The sequence below is a fragment of the Colossoma macropomum genome, unplaced genomic scaffold, assembly GCF_904425465.1.
Source record: "Colossoma macropomum unplaced genomic scaffold, Colossoma_macropomum, whole genome shotgun sequence".
Classification (NCBI taxonomy): domain Eukaryota; kingdom Metazoa; phylum Chordata; class Actinopteri; order Characiformes; family Serrasalmidae; genus Colossoma; species Colossoma macropomum.
The window spans coordinates 7,770,153-7,792,532 of record NW_023494796.1 but is presented as its reverse complement, the minus strand read 5'-3'; the positions used below and the strand labels follow the sequence as shown (position 1 = coordinate 7,792,532).

General features: G+C 38.7%; 1 protein-coding gene and 1 long non-coding RNA gene across 2 annotated transcripts; one reads left to right on the top strand and one right to left on the bottom strand.

The window, feature by feature from the left end:
• Positions 1-497: 497 nt before the first annotated feature.
• fam114a1 (family with sequence similarity 114 member A1) lies at positions 498-17,860 on the top strand. The gene is made up of 13 exons (XM_036583736.1): positions 498-545; positions 4,946-5,254; positions 6,461-6,545; positions 7,065-7,276; positions 9,380-9,514; positions 11,108-11,260; positions 11,549-11,675; positions 12,944-13,029; positions 13,221-13,424; positions 13,890-14,029; positions 15,083-15,155; positions 16,189-16,242; positions 17,336-17,860. Exons 2-13 carry the CDS (start codon positions 4,952-4,954, stop codon positions 17,459-17,461), a joined length of 1,698 nt encoding a protein of 565 aa, XP_036439629.1. The 5' UTR covers positions 498-545; positions 4,946-4,951; the 3' UTR covers positions 17,462-17,860.
• A 2,747-nt stretch (positions 17,861-20,607) lies between these two features.
• Positions 20,608-22,338, bottom strand: LOC118817064. The gene is made up of 3 exons (XR_005007935.1): positions 22,283-22,338; positions 21,353-21,406; positions 20,608-21,165 (listed from the first exon to the last, which is right to left on the bottom strand). It is a non-coding gene; the product is annotated as an uncharacterized LOC118817064 (long non-coding RNA).
• Positions 22,339-22,380: the final 42 nt, after the last annotated feature.

Sequence of the window (22,380 nt, the reverse complement as noted above, 5' to 3'; positions counted from 1 at the left end):
AGTAAACAGGTTAATCCAGCAGTATAAGTGCCAGACAAAGAGGCTCTCAGATGAAATACAACTAATAAATACACATTAAAAGAGAAAAAGGGGGGGCTGCTGGGCTGTTGAGGTAGTGTAGTTCAGAACAGGTCATATTTCCTGATAAATCAAAGAAGATTACATCTATTTTTACTCTTCATTGAAGCTGAAAATTGTACAAAAAACACTTTAAAAACGTACATAACAATATATATAGCTTATGCTTATTGCACATATATGCATAGTGAAATGTAAATAATGTCCAGTAAGGGCATTAAAAACAACAAAAAAAGGCTGTTTGGAGATCAAATAATCCACAGTAGAGTAAAAGGCTCTTTTTAATATTGACCAGTTTAAGAGTCCTCAGTGCTTCAGTGCTGGCTGAAGCAGAATCACTGTGTAGTTATTCTCTTTATTATGGGAGCGCCCGAAGTTGGCGTGACGTCACGGCCCGCAGCACGTGGTCCGGTGCCGACGTGGCGCGCGCCTGGGCGGAAAGAGCGACAGCGCCGCGAGAGCCACCGGTAAGATGAGCGTTAATCTCTACAAACCTGTTTATTTGTGTTTGTGTGTTTTTTTTTTCGCTGATTTGAGCTGCATTAAAACGCGCCGAGCTGCAGAGCGCGCGCTGAGTGACGCCCAGCTGTGTCCACTGTGTTTGTGCCGCTGCTGTGAAAAGTGTTATTATGAAAAGTGCACGCTCACTGTCTGTGGACGAGCCCACAGCGGACATCTGCTGACCAGCTGACTGACAGAAGATCGACCGCCAGCTAAAACACTGAGCTGCTTCTTCAAACGGAGTGAATTGTGCTCGGAATGAGCGCCTTCACAGTTTGAAGTTCTTGGTCAAGCTAAAAGTCGTTTGTCATCCTCTGTGTAGAGCTGGTCTCTCGTATTCAAAGACGTTTTGCATTTCTGTGGTCATTCTTCCTGCTGCAGTTCTTTCGCCAGGGCGGTTTTACTGCAAATCTTCCGACAAAGTTAGTAAAGATGTGTTGTGTTTACGTAGACTAGCCACTAGATGGTGCTGTAGCCCAACTCGAGAGGCTGCTCTGAGGCAGAAGGGTGGTGTGATGGACAGAGCTGTGTCACCACATACACGGTCATTCAGTCACCATAAAGCTGTGACTAAGCTGTTTAAAGGGGAATTCCACCTGTTTTTCAAAATTACTGCACAATTCAGTCATTTAGATGTAAACAAAGTGACTCAGAGTGGTTTGATGTGTAGAGAAACGTGCATACTCAGGTTTTCTTTACAGCAGTGCTGACAGGAAGCAGGGGTCACAATCTCTGCTACGCAAATATAGCCATTTTATTTACTAATCAGAATGACCAGTGAACCTACACAGTTTTATGTGTTATGGTGATGACACAATTACATTAAATCTGAATTAATACGTTTTCTTTGGGAATATGTTTCAGGCCCAAAGCTTATCTCGAAAACTATCACAAAACAATGTCTCAGCCATCAGGCAGCGTAGGCTGTTTATAACCATTTCACATTTATTTGCTTTTTGAGACATTAAACTCTTCAGACGTCTGGTTCCTATCACCACCACTGTGAACACTTCTGACTCTGTAAGTTTCTTAGAACAGAGCATTTCACACCAAACCACTCTGAATGACTTGGTTTACATCTTAACCATTTAATCATGCACAGTGAAATCAGTGGGAATTCTCCATTAAAATAACTGATTACAGTATAGGATTTGAAATCATGCATATATTTACTAGTTACTAGTCTTATAGACATTAGAGCTCTAATAGTGTCTTTCCCTTCTTTTCATTCTGCATCCTGACCTTTTGTAATGACTCATTAGTTTTATATAAAATATGTTGTCACAAAATATTACCTAGGGAGGCTCAATTTATGTTCCTGTGGTACTGAAATCATTGGAAATATTGCTAGATTGATTAAGACTTCCATGTATCACCATTGGTCTAACAAAACCTTACAACTTGTATTTGTTTTCATTTATTTTTTCCCATTCCGAAGCACCACATGTCCTTTACATTGTGTGAATGAATGAGGAATGGACCATTAGTAATGGTCTGAAATTGGTCTGAAGTTAATGTTATGTTATTTTGCTTTGTCAATCTTCTAAAAAGTTGCTAGTAGGCCTGGACGATAGGGCAGAGTAATCAGATATTGTCAATGATTGACAAGTAACCCGATGACGATGCTTAAAATGCGATAATGTTGGAAAAGAGAACTGATAGAGAACTGGAAAGGACTCATTTTAATATTAATATTAATACTAAACCATTTGCTAAATAATATTAAATAATATGTGGACAAAATGTTTTATTCACTTTTACTGTTAGAACCTTTGGTTATTAAGGGGGCTTTACAAGCCATTAGGCTACAGTAGAGTCCCCACTGTTTCTGCTGTGTTATGTACTGTCTTATGCTGTATTTTCCTTACAGTTTAGGTGTTCCTGTGGTTAGTTAAATCATGAAAAATTAATATAAACCACCATATATGGTTTTCTAAAGGCGTATAAAGCTGAATTCCACAAAGGCAGAAAATAACTGTTTTTAAGTATGTAAAATACATGGGCTTGGCTTTTGAAATCACTCATTTAGAATGTATTGCAGTCTGAAGTTTCTCCGGCAAGGGATGCCGTTAGCGCACAAGTTGCTATAAACCTACACCAGCAGAAGCTCATGAATGCACGTTTGCAGTGTATTTCTTGCACAAATGTAAGTGACTGCACAGCTTAAGCTTGCTAAGATGTTGCTAGGTGGTTGCTATAGTATCCCAGATGGTTGCTAGAGTGTTGCCATGCGGTAGCAATGGAATCCCAGGTGGTTGCTAGGCTGTTGCTTGGTGGTTGCTATGGTGTCCCAAATGGTTGCTATGGTGTTGCTGCTCAGATGTTTCAATTATTGACAGTGGTTTCCGCAAAAGATAGTAAATGAAAGACCCTCATTTAATGAGAGGGATTTATCATCCTAAATTTCAGTACAACATATTAAATAAAACTTTGTCACTTCACTGTTAGCGTTGAACTAACTCACAACATGTGGCGCCTCCAAAGGACCCACTGTGAACCCACTGTGGACCCACTTTTGAAGTGAGTACTTTGGAGCATCGTTGAGTCACACAACACTATACATATTCGTCCTTTCCTTTAGCTATGCAGGTGGACAACAGAGTCAACAAATGGTAAACAAATCAATATAGAGATAAGGATAAGTCATTAGGACGGTGTTTCCCAATCTAGTTGTCTGGTACCCCTTGTTGGTCCATGCTGGTCTAAGCTGGTTTTTACTGGTCTAGTGATGGTCTGGTGCTGGTCACACAGTATGGCCGTACCAGCACCCAAAACACAACATGCTGGTTTTGCTGGACTATGCTAGTCCATGATGTTTTTTTCTAGCGGGGTTAGCATTTGTTTTCACTGGACTAAGCTTGAAGTTAGAATGCCAGTTTGGCCTTTAGAGGAATACTACAACATTTCCAAACTAATCTCTCTAAAACTAGTCAGTACTACTGAATGAACAGCCACTTTGAAGCTGAAAGATTTGGGTCTTGTTTATGAGCTTATTCAGTTGATCTGACTCATAGAAAAGAGATGAAATGCCCATCGCTAGCTGTGCAAGTGTGCAGGTTGCTTTCCACTGCATTTTAATTTCAAACACCCCGACTTGGCAGTTTTTACAGTACAACTATGAAATCGACAAAACACAATTTCCCCTAATCTTAGCTTCTTAATGCACTCATATTAAGGACTCCATTCAGAAGACTGTTCTGTTGTAAAAGAGAGCTGTTCAGCTGCTGATTGTTTTGCTTAGCATCCATTTTGGTAGCCTGTTTGAAAGAGAGTGCAAACACACTTAGTAACTGGTTTCACTGGAACAAACTTAGCATGCTTGTTTGGCTCAAGGAATACTATGGCATTTTAAACCTAATTTCTTTCAGCCACGTTTATAGCATACAGTTGATTACTGTGGACAGTAGTTTTGAGGTGTTTCTGCCTCAAAGCATGTTTATAATAGAATCCAATGGGCAGTTGCTGAATTCTGTCAGTTACCTTTATACAAAAGATGTATTTTTGTAGATCAATGGTGTTTACAAATTAAGCTGTAAAGCTGTATAATTTGTTCTTTTACAAGTGTGGTGGTGACGGTGGAGTTTTCACGATTTCCCCGTGATCACACACGAATACCAGAAAAAGTGAAAGTAACCATAACTGCTTTTGTAACTGCGTTGCTCCAGTGTTGGACAAAACGATCGGCAAGCCATTCAGTCCTTTAATTTTTTAGCATTTTTCAACATTGAATATAAGAAAACGTGTATCTAATCATTTCAAAATGTGTCAACTCAACTAGGAGCAATATCTCATTCTTCACATGGTTTTCTTGTTGGCAACGGCTTAAATGAGTGACATGGTTGAGTTTTTTTAGCATAGAATTAGCAAATACTCAAAGTGCATAAGGGTGTTAAAGATATTATAAGGATTTCCTTAAAATGTATTTTTTTATTAATAATTTACTATGAATATATAATTTAGATAACGGAGTTGACATTTTGAAATGACCTCATCAGTAAATCGCAACATTACTAAAGAGAAAAAAAAGAATGAGAGAACTTTTGATCTTTCCATGATCTTCAGGAAATTCAGATGATGCAACTTCGTGTAGAACATGTGACTTGTGGACTATTCCATATGTTTTATAGGGGTGAGTGTGTCCAGGTAACTGGGCATGAATGAAACGAATGAAAGTTCAGTGATTATAATGTACATGTGTCATAACCTGTAGTGATGACCCCTTGAAAAAAAGAAGAAAGTAATGCAAAAATAATACGATTTTTAAAGTAATTGTTTTCTTTTCCAAGCACACAGCAACACATTCATATTATTGATTGGCTGATCAGCATTTTTTTCTTTGTTTGTTTGTGTGCATGTTTACTTGCAGAGCACCATGTCACAAGAGGATGCAGTGGGAGACCCGCCCACACACTCAGACCCTACTGTCTTTGAAACATCTTCAGAAGAACGTGACCCTACTCCTGCGCCCAAAACAGATGAGCCTCCTTTTGCTCCTCCACTCTCATTGGCTACATCAGAGCCTCGGCCGGCCAATGAGGGTGCAGAAGAGCCAGCTCCAGCCACCCAGGCCGAAGAACCTCCACAGGGCCAATCAGAGCAAGGCTCTGGGGATCCTATGACTGAATGCAGCGAATCAGTGAGCTTGGAGCCGGAAGCTGCTGAAGCAGAGGTGGAGGTACAGTGCGATGTCACAGTTTTACACCTGATCATGGCAGCTTTTTCGTTTAAAGTGATAGTTGGCCAAAAATTTAGTCGATCAGCCGAGATGTGGCTGAAGTTTGCATTTAAGTTTTTACTGCAGCTGTGAGTCTAATGTATGATGCAAACTGTAGGTATAAATCATTGAATACTGGCCTCAAAGTGTGGCAGTGTCTGAAATGTAATAAATGCTGAATTGAAAATCCTGCCTGCTGAGGTTTCTCCATTTGGCCGTTTTTTGGAAGGCAGTGTAGACAAATTTTGCTAATGTCCAAGGTAACATAAGTACTTAGGTTGCCTAGCCAATAAAACCAGTGAAATGTTGCTGCTTTTTGAGCATTATGGCCACTGCAAACTGGACGCGCCAGGTAGCGTCACGCAGCGTCATATAGCACAGTGCTGCTGTAGAATGTATGCAGTGAGAGCATGATAAATGTCATGTTCAGGTTCATTTTTATACTCTACATGTAGGGAAAATTTAATGAAATAAAACTTTAAACATCTTTATCACACTTGACATTATTTTACTACACAAACTCACTATTTTCAAGCTGAAAGGTACGACAAAAAAAGGACTAGTAAGCATTTGTTTGTTTATCTAAAAGACTGACTGCCTCTCCCTGTGTAAATTTCAAGCCACATGCTATAAACTTTGGCTTTCTGTGGTCTCAATGTTGCTTCATTTAATGTAGTGATGACAAAATGCTGAGTGACACACTGTGACAAGCTGAGAAATTAAACAAAAATTGAAACTGAATTGCTCGGAGTCACCAAGCCCCAGTGCTGCCTTCTTTAGAAACAATGGATTTGATTTTTGGATGCTGTGTGACGTAGCGTGTCCAGTGGGATTTAGAGCTTCTTTCTGGTAGACAAACGTTTAATTCATGGGAGCTACCACACTTGGTCATTAAACTATAGTCTCATAGCCTTCTTAAAATATTTTTTTCTGGGTAACAACTAATGCTAACAACTGATGTTAGCAAATGTTAGCTAGCAACACAGCAAAATGGCAATGTCATCATAAACTGTTGCCTTTGTAGGACATCTCAAATGTGACTTGGCTTTGGATTTGAACACAGCCTGTGTAAAATAGCCTTCTTAATGTGGTTTTCCTGACACTGTATGGTTCTGTTGTCTGTAAACATGGACATACTGACCAACAAGGATATGTGCTGCTTCTCAGGCCTCAGAGCACTCTCCATCTAAAGGCTGGGGTGGATGGGGTTCCTGGGGAAAGTCCCTGCTGACCAGTGCCACGTCCACAGTGGGTGAGTCTCTTCATGGTCCCTGTGGCTATTAATGCATTACCATAGTAACCTTACAGTGAGTCAATGCCTTGGAAAACATCCTAGCGACAGAATGCTGTATATATGAAAATTTCATGACCAATTTTAAGAGGCTAAAAATTCTGATAGCCGCTAATATTGTCCAAAATAATTTTGTATTTATATTTTATATTTTAATTTTATATTCCAGTAGATTTAGATAAATAGTGCTTTACTGACTGATATGATTCCCAGTTCTTAATTTACACAGTCTTAATTTATTGTAGTCCATTGGCTGGAGCTACCCAGCATGCTTTGCACTGTTGGTTTCTGTTTTTCACCTCTTATTTTGTTATTTTTCATTAGTTCTCTTCATAACAAAAAGACAAACAAACGTTTTTTTATTCTCTTGTTTTAAGTCAGGTTTGGATGCCTTTTAACTATTTTTGTACAGAAATGCATCCAAACCTGACTTTAACATGTTTGTTATAACCTTTCACCACCCTGCTACTAAATGCCCAGGTCACGGATTAAGCTCTGTGAAGGAGAAAGCAGGTGTGGCCTTGCGGATTCGTCAGCCATCTTCATGTGAGGAAGGTCAGGAGGCTGAAGAGCATCCAGTTGCTGAGTCCACAGAACCAGATCAGACTGGTCAGACAGACGGGTCAGCGGCCCAGTCCAGCAGCGCACCAAGAGGAGTGCTGTCCACCATCACCAGCGCTGTACAGAACACTGTCAGTGCACACCTTAATCTCTATCTTTTTGTCAGAGTGTCAGTTTAAATCTCAGAAAGAACGGACACACTTAGGATTTTATTGATACTCTTATGGATACTGTTTATGAGAGCGCTACAGTTATGGGTTATTAAAGCTACTGGCCACAAGAGGGCATGCTTGTGATTTACTCCACTGCATGTTCTAAGAACACCACTTACTCATGGTAAAATCACTGTAATGTCTGGCCTCAAGTGGCTTTTTGCCTTTATCGTATAGCAACAGCATAAAACATAAAACAATACAAAAAAACATTTACATGTTGATTATAATTAATAATAATAACAATTAATGATTTTTCCACCGAGAAATGTTCTTCATTCAGAGTATGCTGTTGTAGCTAAGCAACTGCGGACTGCTAAAGGAGTGCAGGAACTTCCACTCACCCATTACTGGAGTTAATTCATTTGAACTTTTTATTTTAACGAAACTATAATAATATAGCTGTGAAATATCATAATACAGCAGTGTTTAATGCAGAACCATTCACCTTATATGTAGTTTTTAGTCAACAAATTACCACAGCAATGATAAGGGTAATTTCCACTAGCATCTCAATGTGATTTCCTGTAATGTGTTAGCATCAAGCTAGCACAGTTGTTTTCTCACACTGCGTTTAACACTACTTAAGAAAGATCGAACCAAAACATGGATATTTGAAGCATTTAAGACATTCAAATAAGATATTCTTTCGTTTTAGAGTGAATTATTCAGTAAATACTTAAAAGCCTAACACTCAGTATCAATGGGGGAGTGGTTTAGCCTGTTAGCTCTCTTTTAGCTTCTGTAGCCTGCTATCACAAGTTGTTGAGAAAATAATTTGTCTGCTCTTAAACTAAACTGGGTTCACATACCGCACTGAACAAACTCTAACCAGTAAGTCATTTTGTCAAAAAGACATCATTTTGCTTTGAAACATCGTTTTCATTTGACGTAGACTGGCAGTTTATTAGTCCATTCACAGCACAGTGTTTTTAGTGAAGATGCATAAATGCAGAATTGTAAGGCGGTCATAGGTGCGTATATGCTTTACATCGGCTTTGAACGTGACTCGGTCAATCAGATTTTAGGACCAGGACTATCTGTTTTATCATTTCCATTATTGTGTCAGATCTGTAGAGTAGATTTATAGCAAAGGAATAAGCTTTCATTCATTAGCCTGTAGTAGGCTAAGTTGTTATTCACCTCGAGAACTAGCAAAGGGTCTTGTTGCATTTAAAGCAGTGAGTGTTGTTTTTACCTCAGCTACAGATCATTTTGTATTCTGTTCATCTAGTGTAGAAGAGCTTCTCTCAAATCGTTCTGAGTGTTTGCCTCAGAACAATTCAGCAACAATTATTGGCACTCTTGGAGAAGATGTTTGTTATTTACCAGTTACACTTACCATCTTACCGTCTTACACTGGAAATATATAAGAAATGTAACTGTTCAGTGAGATAATATATTTCAAGGAAGAAAATCGTTAGAAAAAAGCATTGTTTTCTTAGCATTTTTTTCTCAGAAACACATGACATTTGAGACCATTCCAGTATTCAGAAGTATTTGGTTCTCTCTGGGGATGCACAATGATATGGGAGTCATATTGGAGTATTTATTGTACTCCGAAAGGGAAGAACATTTAGGCAACGCTAGGCCGCTGTGCTAAAATGTCTGCAATTTGTTCACTTTACTGTATTTGTAATCCTACACAAATAAGGGCTGCATTTCTCTATAATACTAATCCAGGTGGATCTAGTCCTAATCCGTCCATGAAAAATACTGAATATTAGCATCGTCTCACAATTCACATTTCAATGCATCACTAATTCTTGCCTGTGGACTCTGGTTATCTGTGGAATTTAGTTCCGGAGACTGGGAAGTCCAGTGATTCTGTGGGCAATGAATTCCATGCATTTTAACATGATTTCCAGGGCCTTTGGAAGAAAAGCAAATTTAAACAGATCTATTCTGCTCCTTAATATCTGTTTCTCTCTCTTTCTGAAGAATTAGCTTCCATTACTCAAGCCTCCTCCTCCTTATCTGACTCAAAAACCAAAAACTTTTTTGTCTGTTTCTGCCTCTCAGGGTAAGTCTGTGCTGACTGGAGGTCTTGATGCATTGGAGTTTATTGGGAAGAAGACGATGACAGTGTTGGCAGAGAGTGACCCGGGCTTTAAAAAGACCAAAATCCTCATGGAGAGAACTGTGTCACTATCCCAGGTGAGACGGCTATCTGACACAAGAAATGACCATTCACTAGAAATAACTTTTCTGTAGAAATGACCATTCACTAACCATGACAATTCACTAGAGAATCTGTTTCCTGACATTATGTCTGGGTTGCACCACACATTGCATGTCTGCATTTGTGCCTTTATGCATGTTTAAGCACATACTTGGTGATTTATTTGCAGTTTGGAATGTTAGAATGAATTAAAATGAGCTATAATAATCAATAAACTATGCATCATTATGCATTTTTGACTTGTAAAAGTCAGGCATGTGAATTCTGCCTAACTTTGATATTAGTGTCAGTAAGAAAGAATGAACAGTCAAAATCCTTACACATTACTGAATCTTCAAATATCAGCTCAAATATGGCTTAAGACAGTTATTTCAACATACTTTTTTGAATATCTTAACTTGAGAGCACTGTCAAATTCCAGTGAAGTAAGTTAGTTACCTTGTAGTTTTTATGCCCCTTGTAAAAATACCACATAATGGGCCTTTAGTGAATCATAGCATGACACAGTTCAGCAGAACTTAATACCTGAACCACTCTGACAGTAATTTTCCCCCGAGGAGGGGGAAGACTTGCTTGAGACAGATTTCAGATTGGCAGATTTAACTGGCAGTGTTCTTCTTCATCCGCCAAATTCTGTGTTTCACAAACCCCCCTGTTAGTGGAAAGTAGGATTAGCTTGAAATCCAAATGAGTGAAGTAATTCGACATGTTGAGATTCTAACTAAATTCATTTTATTGAAAACAGTTTAAGGTTTTTAAGCCCATTTTGAGATTACAGTGGATCTTACAAAGGAATTCAGTTTACACATGTGAAAGTGAGGTTTTTGCCAGTAAAATTGTATTTCTCATAACTAAAAACTTAATTTTTGTTATTAATTGGTGGGATTTTAATTTTCACCTGTGCAGATTGAATTCCTGAGATCAGCTAAAAAAATATGCACTAGTTTAAAATTATTTTGACATTTGTAAAGAAAATAAACAAGAAAAATAACAAATAGAAGCTAAAACAGACTGCCATAGTAATTAGAATTTCAGTATGTGAATGTCCTAAAATTTCAACACGTTAAACTTTAATTCATGTCAGTAAAAATTGTTACTGCAATTGTCAGGAAGTGGTAAAAGGCTTGAATACTTACCAGTGAGAAATGAAATCTTACATGCTAAAATTAGAATTGTAATAATTTATAAAAGTATAAATGTAATTGTAAGATGTTATAATTTATATTTTAATAATATAATAATCAAAATAGTTAAATAATAAAGTTTCTTGAGTAAAAGTTAAAAGCAGCTTCACCAAATAATTTACTATTTCTTACACTGTTTCATTTAAAATTGGTAGCTCTGTTTCTGAAGTCTTTAGCTTATTTACTGTGCTGCATATTTACTGTGGTGTAGCACTGTGCTGTTACTCGAGTTTTATGCTTGTTGTGTTTGTCTATATTCCACTGCTATATTATTTTAAAGATATTTGCATTTTCAGCATGCTGATCCTGATCCTGAATAGTACCAAAATAATCAGTTCAAACGTTGGTAAAATTTGAGATCTTATGATTCCCGGATGTGTGCAGGTGCTGAAGGAGGCCAAAGAGAAAGAGCGGGAGAAGTTGAGCAGTCAGACAGTTTCCGAACCCACGGCTCATTACAGCATCCTGTTTGATGATTACCAAGGCCTGTCCCACCTGGAAGCTCTGGAGATACTGTCCAACGAGAGTGAGGGGAGGGTGAGTGTGTCTCTCTCTCTGTCTCTCTCTCTCAGTCTCTCTCACTCACACACACACACACGCACACACACACACACACAGAAACAGAAAGACACACGGACAGAAAGTAGAAAAACAGGTCAGCAGACAGTTAGAAGTTTTTCTTCAAAGACTTCTGACAGTTGTCATGTTGTAATTCCCAATTCTCATCCCATTGTTCTTTCCCTTTGAGACTCCGAGCGCTTCATGTTTTTGTGTCTCTGCTCTCTTTCCTCCTCTTTCATTCCATCCCGTTCTCTTCTCCCTCAGGTTCAGGCCGCTCTTGCCTCCTTGGAGGGGGAGCAGTTGGAGCTTGTGAAGAAGGAGCTGATTGAGATTAAGGAGATCTTCATCGCGAGGGAGGAAGAGGAGGATGAGACGAGTGCTGAGGAAAACGGTGATCTTTATTCCCAAATTCACTCTTTCAGCCCTCTCCGTGAGTTGTGAACACAGATCAGAAGGAACCAGATATAAATCGAATTCAAAATCATAAAAAATGATGGTGGTGGTCATGATTGGAACCATGTGTACGAATCAGAATTACCTACTAAATTAAGTAAAGGCAAATATCCAAGCGATGGTTTGGACGAACATTACATTTGCATAATTTTCTCCAGCCAAGACATGCTTATGGGGTTTCTAACACTGTATGACAGACTGCTATCTAAAAAGAACTCAAATTCAGGCTTCAAGATGGCTGATACTATGGTGTTTAGCTATGCAATTCACAATCAATTTTTTTCCCCTTAAATTAACATGAATTGAAAGTCACCATGGCGGTCATTAGTGTCTCACTGTATTTTTAATGGCGTGGTATTTCTCACCTGTGTCCTGGGCAGCAGCCAATCAAAATCCTTACGTAAATGACATCATACACATTGAAGACCCATCAAGTGAAGCTCCGGTTGGCAGCCAAAAGAAACGAAAACAAAGAAGCAAAGAAAACCAAAATTCTCAGAAACAGAGCTACAAATTTTAAGTTATAAATATAACAAAGCTACACTTGTTGACTTGCGGCAGAGGTGACATCCTATGACAGTGCCATGTTTAAAGTCACTGAGCTTATCAGTATGACCCATTCTACTGCCAGTGTTTGTCTGTCGAGACTGCATGGCTATGTGCTTGACTTTATCCACCTGTTAGCAGTGGGTGTGGCTGAAACACTTGAACTCAGTGACTAGTATTGTCCACATACTTTTGGCCACATAGTGTATGTTTGAAAAACTCTGTTGTTTCTGTCTGAGCACAAACAGTTGCAGCCGTGTTAGTGCCAGCAATAAGACAAGCTTAAATAGCACACAGTCAGTATTTACTCAGTCAGGCTTGGTAATTCAGTGCATGCGAGCAGCTGGGCTTCCGCCTGACTATTACTGCCAACTGGAAATGTTTTGTACTGCAGTGATGAACGTACTTCACGTAATGGTTAATTATTAAATGGTAATATTGTTTTTAAGGGTGAATTTCAGAATGAGTTGTTATTACCACCTGTAAATGCTGTTTGGGCCTATTTTAATTAGTCCAGATTTATACTCCTTAATTTGAGGATAACTGGTCAGCAAACTGATTCCTTACTGGATTCATAATTTAAGTTTTGTTGTATTATGTTTATGCTGTATGAGCAATACAGCTCAGTAAACTTTTTGTGTGTATCGTGTGTTTGTTTAGTTGCTGATGGGGAAGAATTTGTCAGTGTTCTCACAGAGCTGCTCTTTGAGCTACATGTTGCTGCTACACCAGACAAACTGAACAAGGTACACTCTCATTCTTTTTCTCTCTCTCTGTCTGTTTCTCCTATTCTGTATATTCTCATCTCCATATACATACGCTATTAATATTCAGGTCGAGTAATCCTGTGGGTTCATCTAGAATTCATCTACATGCACACAGACGCAGCCTCCAGCACTCTCTCTGGTTATAACTCATGCCCCTCATTGTGCTGTAGGCCCGTGTGAAGGCGTACGATTGGGTGAAAGAGGTGGAGAAGCCCGCTGCCACGGACGTTGCTAAGGAGGCAACCGAGGAAGCGAGCAAAGACGACTCTGCCACTTCAACCACTCATGTATTAGAAGAAGGAGAGAAAAAAGAAGGGAGTGAGAAAGAAGTCGAGAAGGGAAATGCAGATAACGGCTCCCCCAACAAACTGGAGGTGAGAGCCAGTATGCAGGACTGGGGGTATTTGCAGCAGTAAAACTGACCCTGTTAAACCACTCTAGTTCTATGAGCAAGGCAAAAGCAGTCATGAACTGACATGAGAATTTTACTTAAGAAAGGGGAGTTCATTAATACACTCCTTTACATACACTACCATCCAATTATTTGCAGAGTAATTTTTGCACAGGCATAAAGTATTTTTCCATTCAGAAAGTCATCAGACACCACATGTATATTTCCTTAATACAATATTGTGATTTCATAAATCACAGTAAAAGATTTGGTCATTATCATGATCTTACTTTTTTATATCAGATGACTACTTTCTACTAGTTATTTGACACCTGAGATGTTGCTCAGGACTAACATATTTGATTAAAGCCAGTGTGGTTTTCATTTTATTTCAAACTTTCGAACAGTAGTGTAGATGAATGACTTCTCTGTCTGTGCGTGTGTGCAGAGTGTGTATCTGTCCTCAGTAGGCAGTCTTGCAGAGGTGACGGCTCGTAGTATAGAGCAGCTCCATAAAGTGGCTGAACTGATACTGCACGGACAAGACGTGGAGAAACCAGCTGCCCAGCAGGCCAAAATACTGTCCAGGTGGGTGCGCGGGTGTGTGTGTGTATATTGAGACAGTATATGGGATCTCCCTCACGCCTTATGTCCACTCTGGACGCAGGCAGTAGTCCTCCAGCAGTCATAGTACTTGGCCTGCTTGGTCTAGACTTTCTTTCCATGTTCCTGGACCTGCTGGATAAGCTCTTGCTGCTGCTATATCACCTTGTATACATTATGATCCTGAGATGGGATTGGCTCAGAAACCTATATATTTATGAATGCGAAAGTCTTAGGCACTTCAACACAATGTATCTTGTCAGTCAAGTATTGTTTTGTTTGAAAAAAAACATATACCATTAGAATAAATGCAAATAAACATAAATACAGAAAGAAGTAACAGAAACGTTTTAGTTTGAAAACAGTAGTTGATATCTTGTGAGTTAGTTTGAAGAGCAAAGTTTGATTCCGAATTTCTTCTGGACGCCTCCAGCTGTTGCATGGATTGTTAACATAATGGAGCATTGATTAGATAAACTAGGTATGCAATGAAAACTACAAGTAATACTGAATTTATTTTATTAACATCATTTGTATTTGTTTATTAACTGTGATCGCAGTGTAAACATAAAAATAAGGTGAATACAGTTGTTAGTCTTCATTACCGACATCCAGTGAGAGCAACCATGGCTGCATGTTCCACATCCTTTCCTATTGTAGACCTCTTGCTCTCATACAGCTGTGTTACGTCTTGTTTTGAAGGGAACTGAAGCTTTCCACTTTACTAGCGCCTTTATTCCTGTCTTGCAAGCTCTGTTCAGCACAGTCTGCCGAATGTGTTGCATCAGTGCTGTGTTTTTCGTAAGCGATTTCAGACACGTTCGCAGCATTGTAGTAGCTATGACAGTATTTATCACGATAGGCACTCCAAGTCGCAAAGTCATAACAATAATGCATCAAAAAAAGCATTGTTGTGATTTTGTGTGCACAACTGAATCCCGTTCACTTTTACTATGGTGCCAGAAGTGTTCAAAAGTATTCTAAATAAGCTCTTTGAAGTGACCTCAGCTTTGTGACCTCCGACCTCTTGCCTTTCAGGCTGACCTGTGCTATGTGTAAGGAGGTGGGCTGTCTGGCGCGCATGTTCTCTGATACACTTCTGACTGTGGGGGTGAGTAACTGGTCAGGCATCAGTTTCAGTCTACACAAACTATGTGACAGAGCTGGAGAGCACTGTTCTGAAATTAGTGTCTTCTATGTTTAATGGAGTTTGCAGTTCAAACGAGTGCTTTGGCATATTTCAACACAGTCTCTATCTGCTGCGTCAGTGTTGTGTGATCAGTTATCACAGACAAGAATTTTGACGTGTTCTGCTGTGCTTACAAAAGAACAGGAAACCTTTTGGCTCAACATATGTTTGAATGATGCATTTTCAAATTGACACAACCCAATCAAGGCACATCATTTTCTAAACCACACCCCTAAATACCAAATTGTCCAAGTGTAGCTTAGCAAATATAACTAGGCCTGAGCACCTCTGACAAATTAAAATTATGGTGCTCTAAATTTCTCTGGCTCTCCAGACCTCTGGTGTTTTCAAGCATCTCAGCAAAGATGCCTAGGGTGCGCCTAAGTCGGATACAAATTTGGGAGATTTTCCCTAAAGGCTAGCAATGCGATCCAGGGCTCGAGGGAAAGGGCACGTCACGCTCTCTTGAGCCATGGAGTTTGGTTTTGTCACGGATTTTAAAAGTCAAAATTTTTAAAGTCACTTGTTGCAAAGCATTGCCTTCTCCTGTGGTTTGATTCATGATGCCATCAGCGATTAGTCAACGTTGACTCGACTTTCATCACATAACTGTCCACTTTAACTAATCTGAATTTGTGCAACCCCTAATATCCCAAGAGTTTTCAGTGATTTGTTTATTAAACAGAGAAGTTTGCTTCCTGTTTGCAGCCACAAATTGAACTCAAGTACAAATATAGAAGACTTGTACTTTTACCCAAGTAATGTTTTACCAGGGGCATCTCTAATTACTCTCCATGTACCTTTTCTGTTTTTTTCTGATTTTTTTAAATGATTGTCTGTGGAATCAACAGTGTGATTTGAACGCAGCAGAGAGACTAGGGTGACCTTAACATTCTTGATTCTTTATATACACCTTATTTTTTTCTCTCTCTCCTTTCTCTCTCTCCACCTTTAGAGCCAGAGGAAAGCAGAAGAATTGAACCCTTTGGTAAACAGCGTGTTGTTTGAGGTAATCACAAAAATGGTGGGGGTAGAGATTTCTGAGATTAGATATTAGAGATTCCACTTGCATAAGAAAGAGGAAGTGAGTGAAAAAATAGTTTCCAAAATTTGAGTAAAAAAAATGATTGAAAGGCTCCAACCACCTGCAAGGCCTGGTAGACCACCAAAACAATGGGCTAGCATCAGATTAACAGCGACTAAGGCTCCACTCTTGCTTCAGATCTGATAAAATCAACAGGTGTTTCTGTCCATCCTTCCACTCTGAGAAAACCACTCAAAGCTATGGATCTGAATGGATGTGTAGCTGTCAAGAAGCTGTTACTGAGAAAAGGAAATAGATAAAAAAAAAGAAGAACATCTGCACAATAACAATGCATTTGGACATCTGAGATGAAGAGGAATGTTTTATAGACTGATAAGTCTAAATTTGAGATCTCAGAAAGTAATTAAAGGCAGTATTTGTGCTGCAGAAGCAACAGACGTCTCTTTGGACCATTTCGACAACCATCAGTCAAGCATGGTGGATGATCAGTGCAAGTTTGGGGATGTATAACAACATCCAGAGTTGGTGATTTGTTTTTGATTGAAGACATCATGAATGCTGATATTTTAATACATCAAGCAGTACCTCCTGGAAACAGTTTGAGACAAAATTCAGCAAGGTTACATTCACTGCTGAAATGATCAAGATGTACTTATTAAAGACAGAAGCTGCTGATGTTCTCAGAACAATGGCTGACCACCCCAAAGTCCAGACCTCAACATCATTCAAGGTGTTTGAGTTTACTTGGATTGTGAGAAGCAGAAAATACAACCAACTTCTAAGACTGAACTTTGGAGGTGTGGAAAAATATCCCTGCAGGTTTCTTTGATAAACTGAACACATATCTGCTAAAAAGAATGGAAGCTGTAATAAAGGCAAAGAGTGGAGACACTGAATACTGAAAAAAATGTGTTATATTTATTTGTTGAGGCTTCTGTGTATTTTTTTGGTTAAATATATGTTTGCTGCTTTTCCCAGCTGCTATAATTTGTATGTATATAACATCTACATATATACATATACATGTACATATACACATGTGTGTCTGTCTCCACAGGGCTCCAACAGCACTACGTATATTCAGAATGCTTTCCAGCTGCTGCTGCCTGTTCTGCAGATTTCCTACATTCAGACCAGCCAAACTCCAGCTAAAACTGACCCAGAACCAGCTCCTACAGACTGACCTCCCCTGCGTATGTGTGCGTGACTGACTCATGTATGTTACAGTGTGTGCTGCTTTCTTCTGTAATCTTCTGCAAAAAGTGCAATGTGCAACGCCTTCGTGTACAGTTAAGCAATCCACATAGAGATATTTAGAACAGCTAATTCAGAATATAATATAGACTTATTATAATAACTTATTTAGGATGCTGTAGTGCCAGTCCTGATAATAGTATCTTTTAATGTGTTCACTTACTGTATAAACAAATGCAGACACTAGTGACTGATTGTATTATAATGTAATGACATGAAATTGAGCGCTATGCAGTGCATTTGCCTTCAAGTCACAAACCAAATCCATTATGAATTTTTTTGAAGACTAACCAAAAATGACTAAGCTGCCTGTATTTGAAAGGGACAGGAATTATGAGTTTCAAGCTTATGCTGGTGTTTTCCACTTAGATCCTTTTCATTGATTCACATTGAATTTTGTTTGCATTGTGATGTAACAATGGTGTCTAATGTGGCTTTATACAGTGAAACTTTCATGCAACTTTAGTTGCTTGAAACCTGCATGAAACTAAATTGTGCTCGAGTTGCAAAGTGTCCTGCAACTCGCTTAAACCCAGCCGCAACTGTTGAAGACATCAGAGCGTCAAGCGAGCTTCATGAAGCAGCAAATCAAAATGCTGATAACAGAAAAGACAGAAAACAGGAATGCTGAGAAAAGTCAAATCTAAGTGCCGCAAATGATGTCACAAAGGATATCTCTCACACTGCCCCATAGACATTACACAGAGACTCACATACATACTAGCACACACATACACAAACATACACACATTACCAACCACCTGGGATACCATACCAATGGCCGAGCAACAAATTACTATAGCAATGGCCAAGCTAAACCTTAAGCAACCACCAGGGATGTCCTAACAACACCTTAGCAACCACTTGGGATATCATAGAAATGACCTAGCAACACCTTAGCACCCACCTGGGATTTCGTAGCAACAGCTTTTTCAAGCCAATTTAAACTTCCAAGCTTTCCCCTTATAGCCCATTTTGTCAGTTTCCTGAGCCACTCTAACGCTAGCAGCTGTTTAGATGACTGCTCACAGAAAGGGAGACCAAGATGTACTCCTCACTGAACTGCTTTTAGGACTGGATGAGTGATACATCAAATCAGTTATGACTATAACAGCTAGTTAAAGGCTTAAAATACACAGCTACAAAACAGAAAAAGCAAATATATAGTAAAGAACCATAGAATAACAGTTTGAAAAGACGAATGGCAATGCGAGCTGGAAAAGAATGTATAAAGATAATAAAAATGCTTCACGTGTGAATTACGCCTTGCGGGTGACTTTAGAGCAAAAACGATATGGTGTGTCAAAACATACAAGCTGCTAGTTTAGTTAACTAGTGGAGTAACTAAAGGTGTTGCATGCAACTTTGATTACTTGTAATTGTTTCGTGTAACTGTCAGGTTGCACTGTAATTATGTTGCAGGCAACTGACAACATGCAGCTGAAACTTTCACTGTGTAAAGCCAGCCTTCCATAATCAATAGCTCAAAATGGTCTGAATTCTAGAACCACATAGAGAATCACACAAAAATAGTTTCAGTTAGCCTGAGACGACTTCTGCATAAATGCACGACTGAAATAAACCTCCTCGTGGCCTATAACTCTACGAGCAATGCTACAGCAAGTCAGTTGCTTCATAAATCTGGCACACACAACAGCCAGAAATGAAACGAAGTGAATAGATGCTACATCTGCATAATATGTCACCCAGCTTGATTGAGGGCCAAAGCCCGGGCAGATCTGCCACCGCTTACGCTGATTGAATAATGATTTAATGCAAATGTCAGAAAATTAGTCTTTGGCATTTCTGCTTTAGCAGCATTTGCTCATGAACACTGACTGAGGCTTTGGCTAGTTTGATTAGCTTTGTAGTCAAATAGCAAAGCCTAGAAAAATCTGCATGCTTTTAAAATAGCCAGCAAAGAAAGACATTCCACGTTGTTGGTATGTAGTGACGTTTCGGTTTATAACCAGTTATTAAATTTGGATCTGTAGCATTAATGTATGAGTAAATGGATAGATTCGTACCTCCCCTGATGTTTTATTTTCTCTCTGAACAAACTAAGAAATGCATATAAAGATGTAAGTTCCACCGAAGTGCTTCACCTGTTTGCCAATGTGTATTCCTATGTGTTGGAGGAACACCTCAGCGTTTTTAATCTAATCTCTATCTGCTGTATCTGTAGCATATGGTTGATTATATTTTAAAATTTGATGCCAAATTGCTTTATAAGTTTAAATTGGAAAATATAAAATGTGCCACAGGCCACTTTTCCAATGTGTTACAATCAGCAAATAAAAGTAATTGTGAATAAAAATGTGCAAAATCAACAAGATTGCTTGACCAGGGGTGCCCAAACTTTTGCATATATATATATATATATTGTAAGTATGCTGGGAGGCAATAGAGAAATTATTGTCTGTTGTAATCGATTATACAGATGCAGCAGATAGAGATTAGGTTGACACTAAAGTGTTCCATTAATAATCTAGTTTGGCATTGTTTACTTCCATAAGTGCTTTATGCTGGTAGCCATCCAGCAATAATGGGAGCCAACCATATGACCACTGATCTTGGCTTTGACTCACAGCATTTGACCCCAGCTGATGGCTACTGCTATTCTGCCCTTGACTAAGGCCCTTCACTTTGGTGAGTTGCTATGGGCAGTATCAGCAAATGTAAATATATTTTTTGAAACTACTACTTAGATGTTACTAAATGTTTAACAACAATCTAATTCTATTGTGCGCTATTACATAAGAAGGGAAACCACCAAAGTGCTTTAATAAATATTGCAAAAAGAGGTTAAATACTGAAGAGGTGTTTGTAACTGATATCTGCCTTAGTTAGGACCATTCATGCCTTTCACATCAATAAAATGTCAAACATTAATGATTGTTTCTCTTTTTTTATTACTTAACTGTAAAATATACAGTACTGTGCAAAAGCCATCCTTTTTGTTTTATTAAATTTGCCACCATTAAGTACATGTTATTAATCTTCAAGAGATATTTCTGAGACAATGAGATATAAGATAATCTGCTGGTATAAGGAAGGAGAAAGTCAAAGCGAAAAGATATAAAGAAATAGGATTCCTAACAACCACCTGAAAGACCTGGTAGACCACCAGCACTGTCCCCATTAAATAAACCGAGCCTTTCATTTTTGAGAGAGAGAGAGGAAAATCAAGCTCCACTTGAATCCAAAGGTGTTTCTGTCCATCCTTCCACTGTGAGAAGGCAACTCAACACTATGAGTCTAAATAGATGTGTAGCTGACAAGAAGTAAGTACTGAGAAAAGATAATGGACGAAACAAACAAATAAGCTGCTGGTGTTCTCAGAACAGTGGACTGACCACCCCAGAGTCCAGACCTCAACAGCACTGAATGTGTTTGGGATTACTTGGACCATGAGAAGCAGAAAATGCAACCAACTTCTAAGACTGAACTTTGAGGTATAGAAAAAATTCCTGCAGATTTCTTTTGCATAGCACTATATTTCAGCTTAAATGAAAACAAACGGAAATTGAAAAGTTGAGAAATCAGTTTTTCATAATGGCAGAACATCCTTTCACATTTATGTTGATTCCTCTTCGTCTTTCTGAGAGGGATGAGTGCGATGGTGCAGGCAAGCTAGAGAGAGCAAGAGAAAGAGTCATTACAACAGGAAACTGATGTTAATGAACATGCATTGCTGTATATGCATACTAAGTTTAAACTGATTTGAAATGGCCTTCAATGCAAATCTAATTCTAGACTAATTAATTCACTCAATGTGCTGCTGATTCTGTAGTGTGTATGCTGTAGAAAAGTCACTTACGTAAGGACTGTGTGTGGGCTGGACCTTGGTGAAAGTTCAGGGAATCCTCTGACCCTGTGCAACAAAAGGTAGGACATACACAGTTTTTTGACCCATAAATACTTTGTATAACAAAGTTCTACAGGTAATATTTTCTACACTTATAATCTACTTATTGGCCACTTTATTAGAAACACCTACCTTGTACTTCCACTCACTGGCCACTTTATTAGAAACACCTACCTTGTACTTGCTCTCACTGGCCACTTTATTAGAAACACCAACTTCGTACTTCCACTCACTGGCCACTTTATTAGAAACACCCACCTTATTTCTCCCATTTATATGAGGCCCCCCTTCCTTATTGATCCACTGTGTAGGTGTACAATTACAGACTGTAGTCCAGCCCAAATTGCATCAATACATTTGCACTACAGTTTCTAGCCGAACACAAGCAAGGAGCTACAACAGAGGGGCTTCTGATAAAGTGGTCAATGAGTGTATATGCTAATTTGAGGTTTTCACTGTGTTGACGGGTAACTAAGCTCGGCATAACTACCCTTATAACCATATAGTTTTAAAGTTAACTACATTTTAATGTGTACATCCACATTCACATTTATTAATACACATTATTATAAAGAGCCAGTTAAAAACTGTAAGACAATTGAAAACAGTGAACCAACTAAGCTTTTCCCTAGTTTGATTGAGTAATTTCCCCAGTGCTGGGTTTTCCTTTCACTGTTTCTTTCTGTATGTTTTAAGTTTGCCTGCTTGGATATGTGAGACTATTTGGGCTGGCAGATGCTGTAGCAAGACAATTACATGCTATTCATTATGTAATGTAAATTATTAATTTGAAAATTGTATTGGGGTACCAGAGCTTTTAATAATTCATGGTCCTTTGCAAGACTTTCATAACAAGTCTATATCTTTGTAATGCTTACTTACCTTCTTCTGTTATTATATTCTCAGACTTCTTTTTTTCATAATCTTCATCCAAAGAGACATCTGAAGTATTCACACAAAAAATAAACACACGTAATTTC

Coding starts and splice junctions, on each gene's coding strand:
- fam114a1 (XM_036583736.1), top strand. CDS start 4,952: ATGTCACAAGAGGATGCAGTGGGAGACCCGCCCACACACTCAGACCCT. Junction 11,676..12,943: donor GACGAGTGCTGAGGAAAACG/GTGATCTTTATT, acceptor GTGTTTGTTTAG/TTGCTGATGGGGAAGAATTT. Junction 13,425..13,889: donor GCTCCCCCAACAAACTGGAG/GTGAGAGCCAGT, acceptor GCGTGTGTGCAG/AGTGTGTATCTGTCCTCAGT.